The sequence below is a fragment of the Callithrix jacchus genome, chromosome 2 (genome assembly GCF_049354715.1).
Source record: "Callithrix jacchus isolate 240 chromosome 2, calJac240_pri, whole genome shotgun sequence".
Taxonomy (NCBI): Eukaryota; Metazoa; Chordata; class Mammalia; order Primates; family Cebidae; genus Callithrix; species Callithrix jacchus.
Genome location: NC_133503.1, coordinates 93,809,764 through 93,826,645, shown reverse-complemented (window position 1 = coordinate 93,826,645; position 16,882 = coordinate 93,809,764). Strand labels below are relative to the sequence as shown.

At 37.5% G+C, this 16,882-nt stretch overlaps 1 protein-coding gene and 1 pseudogene across 2 annotated transcripts in view; one reads left to right on the top strand and one right to left on the bottom strand.

Moving 5' to 3' along the window:
* LVRN (laeverin) overlaps window positions 1–16,882 on the top strand; it is a 67,966-nt gene that overhangs the window by 11,051 nt on the left and 40,033 nt on the right. For both annotated transcript variants that reach the window (XR_013532132.1, XM_008991654.5), the window contains exons 2-3: window positions 12,487–12,629; window positions 13,757–13,896. Coding sequence is in view for 1 of the 2 variants with exons in the window: in XM_008991654.5 (XP_008989902.1) it covers window positions 12,487–12,629; window positions 13,757–13,896 (283 nt within the window). In the remaining variant the exon portion in view is untranslated. The remainder of the gene's footprint in view (window positions 1–12,486; window positions 12,630–13,756; window positions 13,897–16,882) is intronic.
* Window positions 3,444–7,827, bottom strand: LOC144581528 (putative ATP-dependent RNA helicase DDX43 pseudogene; annotated as a pseudogene).

Sequence of the window (16,882 nt, the reverse complement as noted above, 5' to 3'; positions counted from 1 at the left end):
TACAGATAAAGCTTCCAGGAATAATCATGTACAAGTCTTTCTATGAATTCATTTTTCTTGAGTAAATACCTAGGAGTGGAGTGGTTAGATTATATGAATGTTTAGTGTTTTAAGAAACTGCAAAACTGTTTTGCAAGGAGTTTGGTAATTTAAAACTCTTATCAACATATGGGAGAATTCTAGTTGTTCCAAATCCTTGCTAATACTTGGTATTGCCAGACTGCTTCATTTTAGCCATTCTAATAGATGTATAGTGTTCTTCATTACAGTTTTAATTTGTATTTTCCTAATGACTAATAATGTTGTGCATCATTTCCTGTAACTATTAGTCATCCATCTTTTGTAGCAAAATGTCTGATAAAATCTTCAGCACATTTTTCTTTTGGGCTGTTTATTTTCTTATTGTTGAATTTAGAGAGAATTCTTTCTCAAATGCATGATTTTCAAATAATTTTTCAGTTGTGGCTTGTCTTTGTATTCTTTTAACAGTGTCTTTCAAAGAGCAGAAGTTTTACATTTTAATGAAGTTCAGTTTATCAATATTCCCTTATATATATCAAGCTTTTGGTGTTGTAGCTAAGAAAACATTGTCTATCCAAAGCTCATACAAATTTTTTTCTATACCTTCTTTCAGAAGTTTTAGAGTTAGATGTATGATCCATTTTGAGTTAATTTTTGCATGTGGTGTGAGGTATGGATTAAATAGGTTTTTTTTTTTTTGCATATGACATTGAACTGTACCACTGCCATTTGTTAAAAAGTCCATGCTATCTGTACTTAATTGTGCCTGTGTTTTTGTAAAACGTTAGTTTTTCATGTATCTGTGATCTGTGGGTCTTTTTTATGTCTATTCCATTTTATTGATCCATATGTGTATCTTTATACCAATTCTGTACTGTCTTGATTACTGTAGCTTTATAATAAATCTTGAAACTAGGTGCTACCAACTTTTTTTCCAGTTATTTAAAGGATATTCTAGATCCTTTGCATTTCCATATTCATTTTAGAATTAGCTTGCTAATATCTATTAAATAAATAAAGAACAAAAAAGAGCCTGCTGGGATTTTAACTGAGATTATGTTGACTCATAGAAAAATCTGGGGAGAATTCAAATTTTAAAAATATTGAGTCTTCCAACCTATGAACATGGTATACCTCTCTACTTATTTAGGTCTTCTTTAACTACTCTCGGCAAGGTTTATATTGTTCACTGTACAGATTTTACACATATTTTGTCAGATTCATTCCTAGGTATTTTATATTTTAAATATCTATTGTTAATGATATTATTTTAAAATCCAATTTCTAAATGTTTTTTGCTAGTTAATTTTTGCTTATTGATCTCATATGTTACAACTTTGCTAAATTACTTCTTCAATTAGCATCTTTTTATTTAAAAAAAAACTTTTAATTTTCCATTAAATTTTCTACATAGGTCATTATGTTGTCTTGAATAAAGACAGTTTTATTTCTATTTTAGTTTTTATGCCTTTTATTTATTTTCTTCCCTTATTTCAATGTCTAGAGCCTCTAATACAATATTGAATAGAAGAAGTAAGTAAAGATATTCTAGTCTCATGTCTTATTGTAGGGTGAAAGCATTCAGTCTCCCACGTTAATTATTATGATTTTTCCCATAGGGCTATTTTTTGGTAGATATTTTTTACTAGGTTGAGAAAGTTTCCTTTTATTTATAATTTTCTGAGAGCTATGATCATGAATGGATGTCTTATTTTATCAAATGTGTGTTGTGCATCTTTTGAGATGATTATATAGTTTTTGTTATTTAATTCGTCAATATGGTAAATTACATTGATTTTCTAATGATAAACTTGCCTTGCATTTTTTTTTTTTCAAACAGAGTCTCACTTCTGGTGCCCAGGTTGGAATGCAGTGGTGCAATCATAGCTCACTGCAGCCTTGGCTTTCAGGGCTCAAGTGATTCTCCCACCTCAGCCTCCTTAGTACCTAAGACTAGAAGACACATGCCACCATGTCTAGCCAATTTTTTGTGTTTTTAGTAGAAATAGAGTTTTTCCGTGTTGTCCAGGCTGGTCTCAAACTCCTGAGCTCAAGCAATCCATCCCCCTTGGCCTCCAAAAGTGTTGGAATTACAGCCATGAGGTACTGCACCCAGTCTACCTCGAATTCTTGAAATAAATTCCAGTTGTTCTTGACACATTAGCCTTTTTATATATTATTATATTTGATTTGCTAAAATTTTGTTTAGAATTTTTGCTCTATGCTCATGAGCGTTATTGACTTGTATTTGTAGTTTTCTTGCAATGTCTTTGTCAAAGTAACAGACAGACAAAGTCTGTTGTTTGATGTCACAGTAACACTGGCTTCAAATAATGCATTCAGAAGTAGTTCCTCTTCTTTGATTTTCAGAAAGAATTTACATAAAATTGGTAATATTTCTTTTATAACCATCTGATTGAATTTCACCATGAGGCCACCTGGGTCTGGAAATTCTTTGTGGGGTGGTTTTTAACTGTGAGTTAAATTGATTTGATAGATACAGGCTATTTAGGTTATCTGTTTCTTCATAGGTAAACTTTGGTAGTTTGTGTCTTTCTAGGAACTCATCCACTTAATCAAAGTTGCCAAATTTATAAATACAAAGTTGTTCAAAATATTTTCTGATTATTTTAAACATCTGTAAACTCAGTAGTGACATCACCTCTTTTATTCCTGTTATTGGAAATTTATGTCTTCTCTCTTTGGGAGCTGGAGCCCTTATCTAGTACCACTTTACCACTTACTAGTTGTCTAACCAGTTTCTTCAGCTTTCACAGCTTTCTTCTACTTCTAATATTCAATAAGTTTATTTGGTCTGCCTAGAGATTTATCTTTTGGGGGGGGCTAGTAAACATGGAGTTTTTATCATAGAAAATTCTTTAAACATATACAGAATATAATAAGCCCCCATTCATAACTCAGCTTTGGGAACATCTTTTTCAAAAATATTTTATCTAGCATTTCTGTTGAGTTTGAAGCAGGAGATAAGGTTTTCTGTTTTAACCCAGTCCACCATCACAGTAAAAAGTTCTTTGCTTTTAATACTTCATCTAGTATCCTACTAGACATTCAGTTGGTCTTTCGATACTATAGATATTGCAGACATACTTATAGAATGCATTCCTAGAAAAGAAATTGCCTGATCAAAAGATCTATGTATTTATAATTTATACATTACCACGTTGTTCATAGGAGGTAATACCAATTTATACACCCACCAAATCTAAAGATACATTCACTAGACTTTAGGTAATAGTAAAAGAGTAACACCTAATAATTTATAATATTAAAAATTTTTAGAAGTAATGCTGATTGCAATATAAACTCTAACCAAGCCTGGTTAAGAAAGCAGGTATTTGAAAGTATATGTGCTATTAAAGTTTTACTTCTAGTAAGCTAGTAACGCTTTTCAACAAAAGACCTTAATAAAACTTCTTGGGCCTTCGGTGAAGTCTTCCCATTTTCTTTTTAGTTGTTGATATGCCTCGTGTCTCTCAGACATTGATGCAAATTCCTCTGGAACACTCTGGTATTAATCAATTCAGTGGCAACCCTCCAATCATTTTCAGTCACAAGTGTAATTGACACTCCACTCCTTCTGGCTCTTCCCATGCACCCTATTTGTTGTACATATTCTTCAGTGTTTCATGGAAAATTGTAATTTCAGACATCTGTAATATCATGGACATCAAGACCTCAGGATGCTACGTCAGTAGCAATTAATATTCACTTGACCTATTTTAAAGTTCTCTAATGCTCTCTCTCAATCAATCTCTCTATCACCATGCAGAGACTCTACTGATATATTCCCAAGGATTAGGTCACTTGATAAATGATCTGCAACTGCCTTTTGGGGAATAAAGACAATAACTTTGTCTCTAGATGAAATACTGTCTAGAAAACTTTGGATATAAATTCATTTTTCTTCCTCTGTGGTGATCATTATATTTGCTTCACTAAACTTATGGCAACTAGATCCAGTGTATCAGCACAGACAAGCATGGGCTTTTTCTTTTTTTGAGACAGAGTTTTGCTCTTGTTCAAGCAATTCTGCTGCCGCATCCTCCTGAATAGCTGAGATCACAGGCATGCACCACCATGCCTGGCTAATTTTGTATTCTTAGGAGAAATGGGGTTTCTCCATGTTGGTCAGGATGGTCTCAAACTCCTGACCTCTGGTGATCCCCCACCTCGGCCCCCCAAAGTGCTGAGATTACAGGCGTGAGCCACCTCACACGACCAAGCTCTTTCAAATAAGATCGTACGAGTTGATGAACTGAATATGGCCAAGTTGCACTGGATATAATAGTCTGCCTATCTGGGCACACATCTAACGAAATCTTTATTATCTGGGGTTCAAACCCCATGTCCAGCATCTTGTCTGCTTCATCTAAAACCTAGTAGGTTATACTTCTCAGGCTAACAGTTATTTATTTGCAGGTCATTCAATTTTTTAGGAGTTGCAATTATGATATGAACGCCTTTTCTAAGGTCTTCTATTTGTTTGTCTCTATCTCCACCACCATATACGCAAATACTTCTAAACTTTTATTGCATCATTCAGCTTCCACTTAAAGAGTTAGCATCTGAGTGGGCATAAGGACTAACATGTGGATCTATTTTTTTTTTCCTCTGTGTTGAAAGTCCAGATGAATATATCCAGCAATTAAATAGCATAATGTTTTTCCTGTACCAGTTTGGGCTACTCCTATAAGATCTATTCCTTGCAGAGCCATTGGCCATGACTGGGACTGGTGTTGGTTTTTGAAAATCTGACTTTTTAATGTTTTCCATGATTTCAGAATAACATTGAAAGGCATCATCAAATGTGCAAGTAGGATTGGGGATACGATGTTTCTTACCATCTTTCAAGTCATCACACATCATATTAAAATTTTCCTTCCTCCAGTTGTCCACTTGCACTTGGGATATTGAACTTGTTGTTGACTCTTTGTGAAAGATTTTCTCAATTGGTGATAAATCAATTCTGCATTCTGAATTGTAATTTGCTTTTTTTTACACAATTATCTATCACTACTTTTGCTTTTGTTTGCATCACTTTGCTGCCAAAGTTTGACTAATGATTCCAGATGTCCTTTTATTATCTGGATTTCGATGTTTGTTGTGCTTTGGCTATCCTTTATTTTTGACCCACCATGACTGATCACTGCACCAACTAAGTCGTCCTTCAATCTGAAACAGAACAGTGGCTCCCAGTGACTAGAGGCCACAGCCTCCAGGGGTATCGAGGGGTCTCTTCGGTGGCCACTTCTGCCACCTGTATATCCCTCACAACCTCTTTGATTTGGTTCCTCTGCCAGCCTGCTCTCTGGTGCTCAGGATACTGATGAGCTTCACAAGGTATCAACAACCCGGGTAATGGCATTGGCTCTTACTTTTTGGTTAGATGAGAATAGGTGCACCTGACCAGCTCTGTACTACCCGACCATGCTGTTGTAGGACTGGTGTCAAGATTTATCTATTTTATTAATCTTGTAGAACTGTTTTTGGCTTCACTGATTTTCTCTATTTATTTTCTGTTTTTTATTTCAATGATTTTTAGTTTGATCTTTATTATCTCCTTTCTTCTTATTTTGGGCTTTTTTTTTTTTTTACTTTTTCTATACTAAGGTTGACACAAACTCACTACTTTAAAACCCTTTTATTTCTCATGTAGGAATTTCATACTATAAATTTCCTGCTATTGCTTTAATGCCATGCCACAAAAGATATTATGTTGTTTTTATCTTTTTTTTCAGTTCAGAATACTTGCTAATTTCCATTTTGATTTCATCTTTGACGTCTGTGTTATTTAGAACTGAGTTATTTGCTTTCCAAATGTTTGGGTATTTTCTCATTTTTTTCTTGAATGTCTGACATTTAAATTTGTATGTTGTTGAATGCTGGATTTTGTTATATTGCTTAGAGAATGCTGGCCCTTTTGGGTAGTAACTGAAATTACTTGGTGATCCTGTTGATCCTTGTCTGATTCTCTTGAGCCTTGTTTTTAATTTCTTTGAGAGTGACTCTAAAGAAGCCTTTACTCTCCAGCTACTTTTGCTTAATACTCAGGCACCACCCAGCTGGTCTCTCTCTGTTGAATAATCTATATATTCTGAAGATTTCAATACGCTGGCTTGAGGGAATTCAAACAACTCTGAACAGTATGTGAACTCTGGGAAGTGTTCAGCTTACCCTTCACTGGTACTTATTCTTTCCCCAACAGCTTCTCTTTGCCTGAGCTCATGAAATTTGACTAAAGACTTGAGGAGAATTCTATGCAGATTTCTGGAAGTCTTTCTTTACATAGTTACCTCTTCCCTTAAACTCACTCTGCAAATTTTAGCTGTCTAGGTGCCCTTGAACTCTAACATCTGTCTTTTCAGCTCAGTGAGAGCACTGGATTGTTTCTGTGCTGCAGTTTAGAAACTGCTTCCAGGCAGAAAGACGGGGTGATCGCAGCATTTGGCTTGTTTGCTTCTCTTCTCTTGAAGATCACAGTCCTCTGCTTCTGGTTATCTTATGTCTGAAATAGTTGTTTCAGAAATTTTATCAGGTTTTAAAACTGTTTTCAACAGAAGGCTGAATTGAGCCTATGTTACTTCCTTGTGGCGTCAAACAGAAGTTCTCATTATATTTGGGGATGCTATTAATTATAAAGTTAATCTCCAGTTATCTTCATGACATCTTAGTTTAGTTTTAGTATTTATTATTCGATGTACTTCAAAGCAGGAAGTGCATTGGAAAGGACCCCAGGCTTGGGAGCTGGAGCCCTGATTCTGGTACCACCTTGCACTTGCTGGTTGTCTAATCAGTTGCATAAACTCCTGGGGAGTCAGTTTTCATATCTGTAAATTAAGATGGCGGGACTCTTTAAGGTCTCTTCACTTTTGAAATTTAGTAAGAGACATCACTTCTCAGCCTTTTGGCTAAGATCAAGTGAAATTTAATAAGAGCACACATATAATCCCACTTTTGTTCACAGATTCCCAGAATTCTTCTTGCATTTCTGATCCTAGTATTCCCTTGATTAAAGAGAAGACGGAACTGAAAGATATTTAGAGAAATGAAGATAGAAAGACCAAGATCAAATAAGGAAGTGTGAAATCATTGGTGACAATTAGGATATTTGGGGGTGCAATAAGCATGAAAGCAACATGATTAAAATCAATGCATGTGTGCAGGTATAGGCAGAGTGAACAGAGAATAGAAAGAGACTTCCTTGCAGTTGCTGTTTATGCTAAGAAATCTGGCATGGTGATTAGGGTATGACACACAAGAGAGAAATTTGAACAGTATTAGGAAATAATGTGTAAGTCTCAAAACAAGGTCAGGGAACTCAAGTGCCAGGCATTTGAAATACTGTTCAAATGATGCTGGTGTCACAGAAAAAAGACATCATTTCATTATCCTATGGAGGTCCATACCCATATATATCATGTAGCTGAGCAGTTCTCTCTGGGAGATGGTTTTGCACAGCAAAAATTCAGATCCTGTGTCTTTTGAAAAGTAAGTATAGCTAGCATATTGAAAAAGCACAGCTTATAGTTTAGTAAAAACAAAACTTTATTTTTCTTATTATCCTTTTACAGTGGGAAATTTAGTCTGTGGGGTAACTTTTCTGCTCTGCATGAGGACCCCAGCAGCCTATAAGTTCCTGCTTATTTTTAGGTGACAGATGATCTACAGTCACTAAGTCACAAATAAGTCAGATGCAAAAATTAGAAAATCCAATCCTGTGTAATAGTCAAACCTTTGAACTTAATTTGCTGTTAAACCTCCTCTCCCACCTCCATTCTCTCCCATGCTCCATTCCCACTCTTGGGCTGGCTTTAGGCTCGAAACTGGCAGTAATTTAGAGGGTGTAATCCGTCTCCTTTTCTTTACCTCACATTTCTACTCTTCTTTGCCTATCCTGATAGCTGCTATTTTGATTCCATGAGAGTCCAGTGGGGCTGGGGGTGACAGGGAGAGGTGATAAATAGGACACTTCTTACTTGAACTAGTACTGTTGTCATTTGGTCTCATTCTGGTCTTACAGATGAATTTTCCCTTGAGATGTCGTTTTCCTGGCTTCTTCAGTGTTTTCCCTCTTTTTTCTACAATTTTCTTGACTCAGGAACTTCTCCTATGTCTTTGTTCTGATAGTCACCATGACTTCTTCCTTAGCCCCTGAACACCGAGCTGTGTATTCCAAAGCTCCTCCAACCTCCTCCAGGTGGCTCTATAGAACTGACCCAAGACATTCCCCTTATTGACTTACTCTGTGTGGTAGGGGACACAGCTCTTGCAAGGAACACTCATGCATCCCTGGCCTGGGACTGGCGTGAGTCCCAAGGCAGCACTCCAAAGAAGTCAGCTATTCTCATGCCTTTTGGATCGCCACCTGGTAGGAGTTTGACTCTGGCCATACTGTCAATTTCATCTTTCTCAAAAGTGAGTTGGGCTTCCAAGCCTCTTAGCCTAAGGAAACACTTCCACTGCTCTGTGAGGGATTCTCTCCTCCAAGCCCAGTTAGAAGGTTGCCCCTCCCCACAATTCCCTGAGAGCATGGAAAGCTTGGCAAAATAATGCTTGCCCCTCCCCTCCATCAAGAGATATCTTCTCCAATCTCTTTTGTCTCTATTCTCTGACCCTTCTTCTGCAGCCTTCATCTAGCTGAAGCTCAACAGGCACCCCCCCCCACCGTTCTCAAGGCCATTTATTTTGAGTATCTTTGTAACATATTTTGGTGCCTTTCTCTGGAATTTTACATCTATTATGTCTTGTTGCATGGTGAACATTTCAGTTTTCAGATCCTATTACACAAGTTATAAACAAACATGATTCATAAGCCAACCTTTGAACCATGGTCCAGTGGGGTAACATCTGGCTCTACTAAAACTTTTGATTTCTGAGTGTGTTATTGTGTAAAAAAACCGCGGGGGAGGACAACTTTCCTAAGAGTTTTATTCAATACTTGATCAGCTATGCTATTCAGCACTTGTTAACTAGAGCTGTAGGAATACAAAGTTCATAAAATAATTTGGAATGAAATCGCTTACCGAGTGGATGTAGTGGATATTTTTATATGGTAATAGATTTGTTCTCCAAGAATGTCATGTGGTTCTTAATCATGAAGAAACCATGATCCACTTCCAGCACAAGAAAGCAGTGAGTCCATTATTCTCTTTCTAGACAGGAGGGCAGGAAAGTGGCTCTGCAATACTGACCCACAAGGAGACAGATTCTCCCAAATTAACTTCCTCACCAGCTGACCATTCTAAACACAGACTTAATGGACACCATAATAGCATGTTTCAGTGGGATCTGAAGGGAAGAGAGGGTGGTGGATGGTTGGGTTTTCTGAGGTCAGAATATCTTTGCAGGGTTGCTTGAGTCCAAAGCACAGAGAAAACAGAAAGAAACACTACTGTGAGGTTTCCAGAGGTGGCATAATCTGATGCGCTGCTGGTTAGACTCGACTTTTGCAGTTAAGGTTGAGAGCCAAAGGTTGTATGCTGTAGGGATTTCCCCCTAACTTTTTGTTTGTTTGTGTAAAACTAGGGAGGGAAATCATTGAATGAAATGCAAGAGATTTTCTTTTATTTTACTTATTTGGAGACCTGAATTATGGAATTGGAAAATGTTTGCTTGATGTTTGATTTGCTAAAGTGGTGACTCTTTAAGCTGGTGCCCCCACCTGCTTTTATGCTCCAGGTTCACGTTTTGAACCTGAAGAATAAAAGTTTCCCACTTCCTTAAAGTGTCTAATTTTTTTCCCACTTTCCACCATGCAGCCTCTTTGAGATTCATAAGCTTTGTGAAGTCATGGCAGCTAAAAATGTATGATCAAGCTTTACTTCCTATAGTTTCTTTTACAAAGACAATAGCCATTTGTTGGCTTTTTAAAAATATGTGTTTATATATTTTTTATAATAGGAGAGAATCCCTCAGAGAGCATGTATTTTTTTAATATACCACCAGTTGTACAAAATGTCCTATAATTTCAGAGGGCTCAAAGACCTTCTGAAGGCCATGCACGAATCTGCAAGGGAAGGGGGTTGTTTCTCCCAACTTTAGATGACTCAGTCACAGCCACCTCATGGGCTCATTTTCCATCCTCCTGGATATCTTAATCCCTCTTAGAATCAGTTTTAGAGCTGTGAGTGGCCTTAGAGATCATCTACAGTTTATAGAAAATTTAAGTGGTATATTGAGCAACTTTCCCAAAGTTACACAACTGTCTTTACACTACAGATTCCAAGCAAGAACTCAGGTGACTGAATTTCCTGTTGACTCCTATTCTTTCCACTATATTGTCAATGGCTTGAGTCTTCTCTACTTTGTCCCATCCCCTTACAGACAGTAACCAAAACCATAAAACAAATGCGAGTATAACACACTCTGCCAAAGTACTTTATATTCTTTTGTATATACTAATATCAAGCTGTTTTTCTTTTATACTAGTACTTGGCTAAGCAAAATACTTATGCAGTTGCTATGAACCCAGATTTTTGCCAAGTATTGTAAATGATACAGAATAAAAAATATATTAACTCTAATTTCTAGCAGTTTCAAATTTACTAGGGAGACAAATACGGCTCATGTTTAACCTGTGGCCGGCTATAACCGCTAGAACTTTTCTACTTTAAATTTGGCAGGTATAACAGTAGGTATATGTGTTTGTGGGGCACATGAGATACTTTGATACAGGCATGCAATGCATAATGACCACATCATGGAGAATGGGGTATCCATTCCCTCAAGCATTTATCCACTTTCCTACAACCAATTATACTCTTTTAGTTATTTTAAAATGTGCAATTAAATTATTTTGACTATAGTCACCCTATTGTGCTATTAAATACTAGTTATTATTCATTCTAACTATTTTTCTTTTGGTACCATTACCATCCCCTCCTCCCCCCAACCCTGGGACTTTTAAAGATGCATCTGTAATTAGTGATTTCTAAGCCTCCATTCCATCCTGTAACTTATCTCTCTTTGACTTCTCGTATACTTCATCTGTATCAAGAATGGTTTGTGAGATTGGAAGGGATATAGGAGAATTCAAAGGTGTTTTGTTGGTAAATTTAATTACTGGTAATATAAAAGCTCAAACAGCAGTACCAGGTAAATAGTGTCATTATTTTCTAGGTGAGGAAACTGAGGCTTAACGAGATTATGTGACTTGTCCAGGAGTGCAGAGTTGGTAGTAGGTGGATTGGAGTAGGTTCTTTCAGCAAAAGTAGCTGGTATCAGAGCCCACAGGGATCCTTCCAGTCTATGCAACTAAGAGTATAATAATGTGGACAAAGGCAAATAGGCCAAAATAGGCTTACTATAAATCATTGTTTTTATTACGGTGAGGTTATAACACCTAAAAATAGCTGACTGAGAGGTGTGTGCATGTGCCAGCTGTCCCGTGTGTCCTACTTAAAGCTGTGTGAATTTTTATGCAAGCAGCAACCGTATAACAGTGGAGGGATCACAAAGCTAGGTAATGTAAGGGATACCCTCTTGAGAGATCTTTGTTGAATTCACCTTTTATTTATCCAAGAATTGGAGGTGATGCAAAAACAAATGTATTAGAGACTTTCAGTCTCAGGACCTTAGTTGAAAAAGGAATTTAGCATCCACAGTTGTCATCTAAAAGCAGGTTCCCAGGTAAGCAAGTCTTGGCAAATGGGATAATGAGGCTGCAGGATTGTTTTGTTTTGTTTTGTTTTGAGAAGAAAGTTGTTTGCTGTGACCTATGCTGTCATCAGTCTCAGGCAATGTTTGCAGAGGGTGAACCTGACATCTTCTCTTCTGCTAAGGGCATTCTTGTCCCTAAGCTTTTCCCTGTAAGTCATCAGTGCATGGTGAGATAATGTGACTCTTTGTATTTTGCCATGGAGATGGAGGAAGAGTCAGTAGGGATTTGATAAATTTACTCATGTATAATTGAAAGTTGTTCTGTTCAATTAGCATGTACCCAAATTGTTTACTCCCAAGGGTGTCTAAAATAAAACCTTTGTGTAAGTTTTTGGCTAGGAAGAAGAGCAGGCATGTGAGAAAAAGAAAAAAAATATAGACATTCTTCCACTGACTTTTACTTTAGTGGAAGATGAAAGCAATAGACCATTCTCAAATAAGTAACCCTAGCTTTATAAAGACCTGGTTCTCAAAAGACTGGGGTTGCATATTTGCTATATTTGTTTCTATTCAGTTTGTAAAAGGTTTTAAAGGTTTACAATGTAATAAAGCACATATTATTTTGTGTTGAAAATTAACGAGTGTGCTTGTATTTTAGGTCTTATGAGAATTCTAAGGTGCCATGAGAATTGGAGTGTGTTGGTGTGATGGGGTGGGCAGTAAGGAAGATGGGAGGAAACGTCCTCTCACACACCAGTCTAGCTTACAAGCCCTCATCTCTCAATATTTTTTATTCCACTGGGTTGAGATAAAAATAAATAAAATTTTTTCCATAATGTGTTTCAGGGTTCTGCTAGCATCCCAGCTGGAACCAACATTTGCCAGGTTTGTTTTCCCTTGTTTTGATGAGCCAGCTCTGAAGGCAACTTTTAATATTACAATTATTCATCATCCAAGTTATGTGGCCCTTTCCAATATGCCAAAGCTAGGTAAGTAATGCTTTCTGTCCATATCTAGCTATCTATATAAGCTTTGTAATCACGTTTACATCAGTGGCTTTTCTAGGCAGTGTATTATGGTGTATTATAAGTACAGTCTCCTATAATTAGGTAGTGCAGTCACCTGGAGCATGTGTGAGCACCCACATCTTGGAGATGGTAAATCCTGATTCCTTTTGTATTAGAAGCAGGTGATATTATACTGTTCTTATACATAGGCAGTCTGCCTGTCCATTCGTTTGGGCTTCAACTGTTTACCATTAGTGATAACACGTTGGTGGGCTCAGGCTGAATCTGGTGCACAGCTGTGTTTTATTTAGCTCACATGCCTTTTTTTCTTTTGATTAAATCAGTTTCCGACTTTAAAATATCTAGAGATTTTACATAAAAATTTAAATGTGTAAACTTAGAAGTTCTAACAACACTGCGCCTATGGCTCTTACGTGGCAGTGATCAGTTACATTTGAGAGGAGGCTCTAAGTCTCAGGACCTTAGTTGAAAAGGGAATTTAGCCTCCACGATTGTCATCTAAAGGCAGGTTCCCAGGACAGCAAGTCTTGCCGCAGCCAGCAGGAGGTTGGCTGTCTACTGCAGCCTCTTCTCAGGTGATCCCGTCACTCCCTATTAGCATACACCAACCATTTCACTTCAAGTGCCTGGCCCTTGTAGGCATTTGAGTTTGTAATTTCAGCTCTAAAGGCCCCAGATTGTTTCTGCTAAAGTCTCAGTTGAAACCTGAGAATAGTAGAATTGCACCTCGTTGACCTGCCTGGGGTCAGCTCTAGATTAAGTGTTGTGAGAAAAGGGCTGGACTAGAAAACAATAGAAGTAGGTGGGAGAGAAAGGAGGCAGATCAGGGGCTAAGCTTTAGTGCTGGTGGATTTGGCCCTCAGTCAAGCCTATATTTTTCGAAATGCTGATTCGGGCCAAAGATGCTGTCCTAAGATCTTCCTAATGTAGTTTTGGATAGCTTAGGAATAGGTGGAGATATCTGAACTGCTAGGCTATGAGGAATAGCTGGAAAGGAGTAGCTGAGTGACAACTGATTTGACAAATTATTTCAAAGTCTTGTTATTGCTTAGGTTTGCTGTGATTTGAACTAAAATAAATTTCTCTAGGTCAGTCTGAAAAAGAAGATGTGAATGGAAGCAAATGGACTGTTACTACCTTTTCCACTACGCCCCACATGCCAACTTACTTAGTTGCATTTGTAATATGTGACTATGACCATGTCAATAGAACGGAAAGGGGCAAGGAGGTGAGTGAGGAAGATTCTCTAGGTAAGGGGAGAGTGTACTGGCTGCAGACTGTTCATTTACTCTTTCTGCATCCAGTGGCTATGACTGCATATCCCATAACTGCTTCCTAGTTCTCTCTCCCAAGTCCTGTTAAAGTTCTTAGTGTGGCTTTGCAGAATGGGTCGTAACATTTCCTATTGCCATTCTTTGGATGGGTTTCCATGGAAAGAGTGCATATTAAACCCACTCCTTAAGACAAGGTCTGTGCTCCCTCTTCCCAGTGTTTCTGCTTTTGCAGAAGACAGGAGAGAATGGGGAGCACTGCTGCCCTGAAACCTTGATACTTGGGTTTAGTATGTGACGTGTACTTAGCCAGAGTTAGTGGAGTCTTGAAGCTTGGGTGATATTCAAAACAGTCAGCAACCAGTGTGGCTGGGCATCAACCAATCAAAACAGACACTAGCCAGGAACAAATGCTGTGGCTGAAATGGTGCATGCAGGTTAAATTTCATTCCTATTGTTCTATGAAACGGCCATATAAACAAAGCGACCCCCAAATGCAGAAGGAGCTGAGAAACCAAAGAAGGAGGCAGACAAATCTAGTTTGTTGGTTTGGAGTGATTTATTAAGTGAACTTAAAGACAGAAGCATGGTCTTGGATGGCACAAGACAGGTATATCTTTGCCGTGCAACTCCCCAGATCCATGGCTTATATCTTGGGGGAAAAGCATACATGCTCTGGAAGGAATGTGTAGTTGCCTACCCACAGGCATCACAGCCTATGATTTCCAGAACAACAAGGGTGGTTTTGAAGGAAACTTAGAATGAATAGGTGTTTCTACATAATGAGTATCACAGTAACAAGACATTTTAGACTCAAGGATAGTTAGAAGTTACGTAGTGGATTAGCATTTAAAATAAAGTCACTCTTGTCCGCATACCAATCCAGAAGCTGAACTGCCATGTTCTTCAGCTCTGGAGCATGCAACACTTTTTCTGAGTTGTGTAAAGTTGGCACTCTGTCCTGAAATACCTGGTTTTCACCCAATTACCCCCTTTATAATAATCCTTTAGAAAAATATGGTGGTTATACTGGCAGTGCTTCATATATTGGTTTACTCCCTATCACAGAGGGCCTTACACCCAGTTCTTTCTAGACACATAGACTTCATGGGGCTGAGAAAAATCAGGCCTTATAGCTGGCTAACATACTCTCCTGACCCCAAGATCTTCCAGGCGTACACCGTTACATGTGGAGAAAAGAAAGCTGCAGATGAGCCAAGCTGCTCATCAGGGGAGAATCAGTCAAAGCTACTCCTCCTTTACAACTCCTAACCTAGTGATGAATTAACAACTTTGTGTTGGTTGAAAGATTCTCAAAGCTCCTCCTAACTTTATGAATTAATAATATTGTGTTAGATGCAAACAACAGCTTGTTATCTTCCTAAGCTGGGGGCTCTAGTCTGATTTTCCTCATTGAATAATTGCTAGTAGATCCTTGACATCCACAGATATAGCACTGGCCAAGTTAAACATGTGTGGCTTATATTGTTAAATCTGCTCAGGCCTGAGTTGGAAGCATATGCTTCGAGCTTGGCAAGGAGGAGCGGGCCCTGTGGCTCCCACAGGAAATGACAGACCCAAGGTGATCCCTCGGCTCCATTATCTCAAGTGCCTTGTTGTGGTCAGCGCTGCTACACAGCCAACATTTCTTGTAGAGGGATGAACTCTATTTATCTGTGAAAGATCACCCCGAAAGGATGCCAGCTGCCACAGAAGCAGCAAGAAAATGGAGCATGCCTAAGAAAGTTATGTTCTTAGCCAGCACACCGAAGTTTGCCATGAGTCTATCAGTGGAATGTTAGCATTTGGCTACAGCTCAGCTTTACAAAGTTAGTGAGTGCATTATATACTCTACAGCAAAACAAAAATGTATACTTGGAATACAGTCCAGCCCATTTACAAATTTCTCATTAAGTAACAAAGATTTGGTGAAATGGAAGCTATGGTTAATGTCTGGCATGAGGATAAACATAAGAAAGCAAGTAAATTCTAATTTTCTCATTATTCTGCTGCCAAATGACACTTCCACTTTAGCAAGTAAAAGGAAATCTCTGCCATGTTTTGTCCATTTTGTGTAACCACACTATTGTTTGGGTACTTGGAGCTTATTTGTGTGCTTTTGATGAGTAATATTCTATTGTTTTAACATTATTATTGTAAATTGAAAGTATGGCAAACTCTACAAAATTATCACGTAAGCAATGTAGGTAGTTCAGGATTTACATAATTCAATAAAAACTTTTAAGCAGAAATAAAAGGGAAGTCATTTCCTTAGCATTTTTTTCTCTAATGTTTTGCAGAACATTCTTTCTTAGATAACTGCATTCACAACAGGACAAATATTTTAATTATCTCACTTGTTAACTTTCATTCCAAGATCTTTCAGTTTTACGTATGTTCTTTAACATTAATGCTGGCAATTCTATTAAAATTGCTTAAATGATAGTTTTGCAGCATTTACAATACTTTCAATTTACAGTAATAATTAATGTTAAAACAATAGTCTATTACTCACCAATATCACACAAATAAGCTGCAAATACACAAACAATAGTGTGGTTACGTCAAATGGACAAAACATGGCAGGGATTCCCTTTTGCTTGCTAAAGTGGAAGTGTCATTTGGCAATAGAATACCAAGAGAATTATAATTTACTTGCTTCGACAGCTTTAAAACTATCAGACATTTGATGAACTTTTTTAAATTAGGAGAATTAACCTTATTTCAAATTTGAAAAGTAGGACTATTAATATTCTAATAGCCAAATCATTTTAAATTTGTATGATTTAAATTTGCTTAATATGTAACATACTATATAACCCCCACTAACAGTGCAATTCTGTTTGGATCCTTAGTAACATATCCTGAAAAGGGAAGCAAGGGCTCAGAGTACACAAAATGTCTATAGACTCTACACTTACTGTAAAGGTAGATGGTGGTATG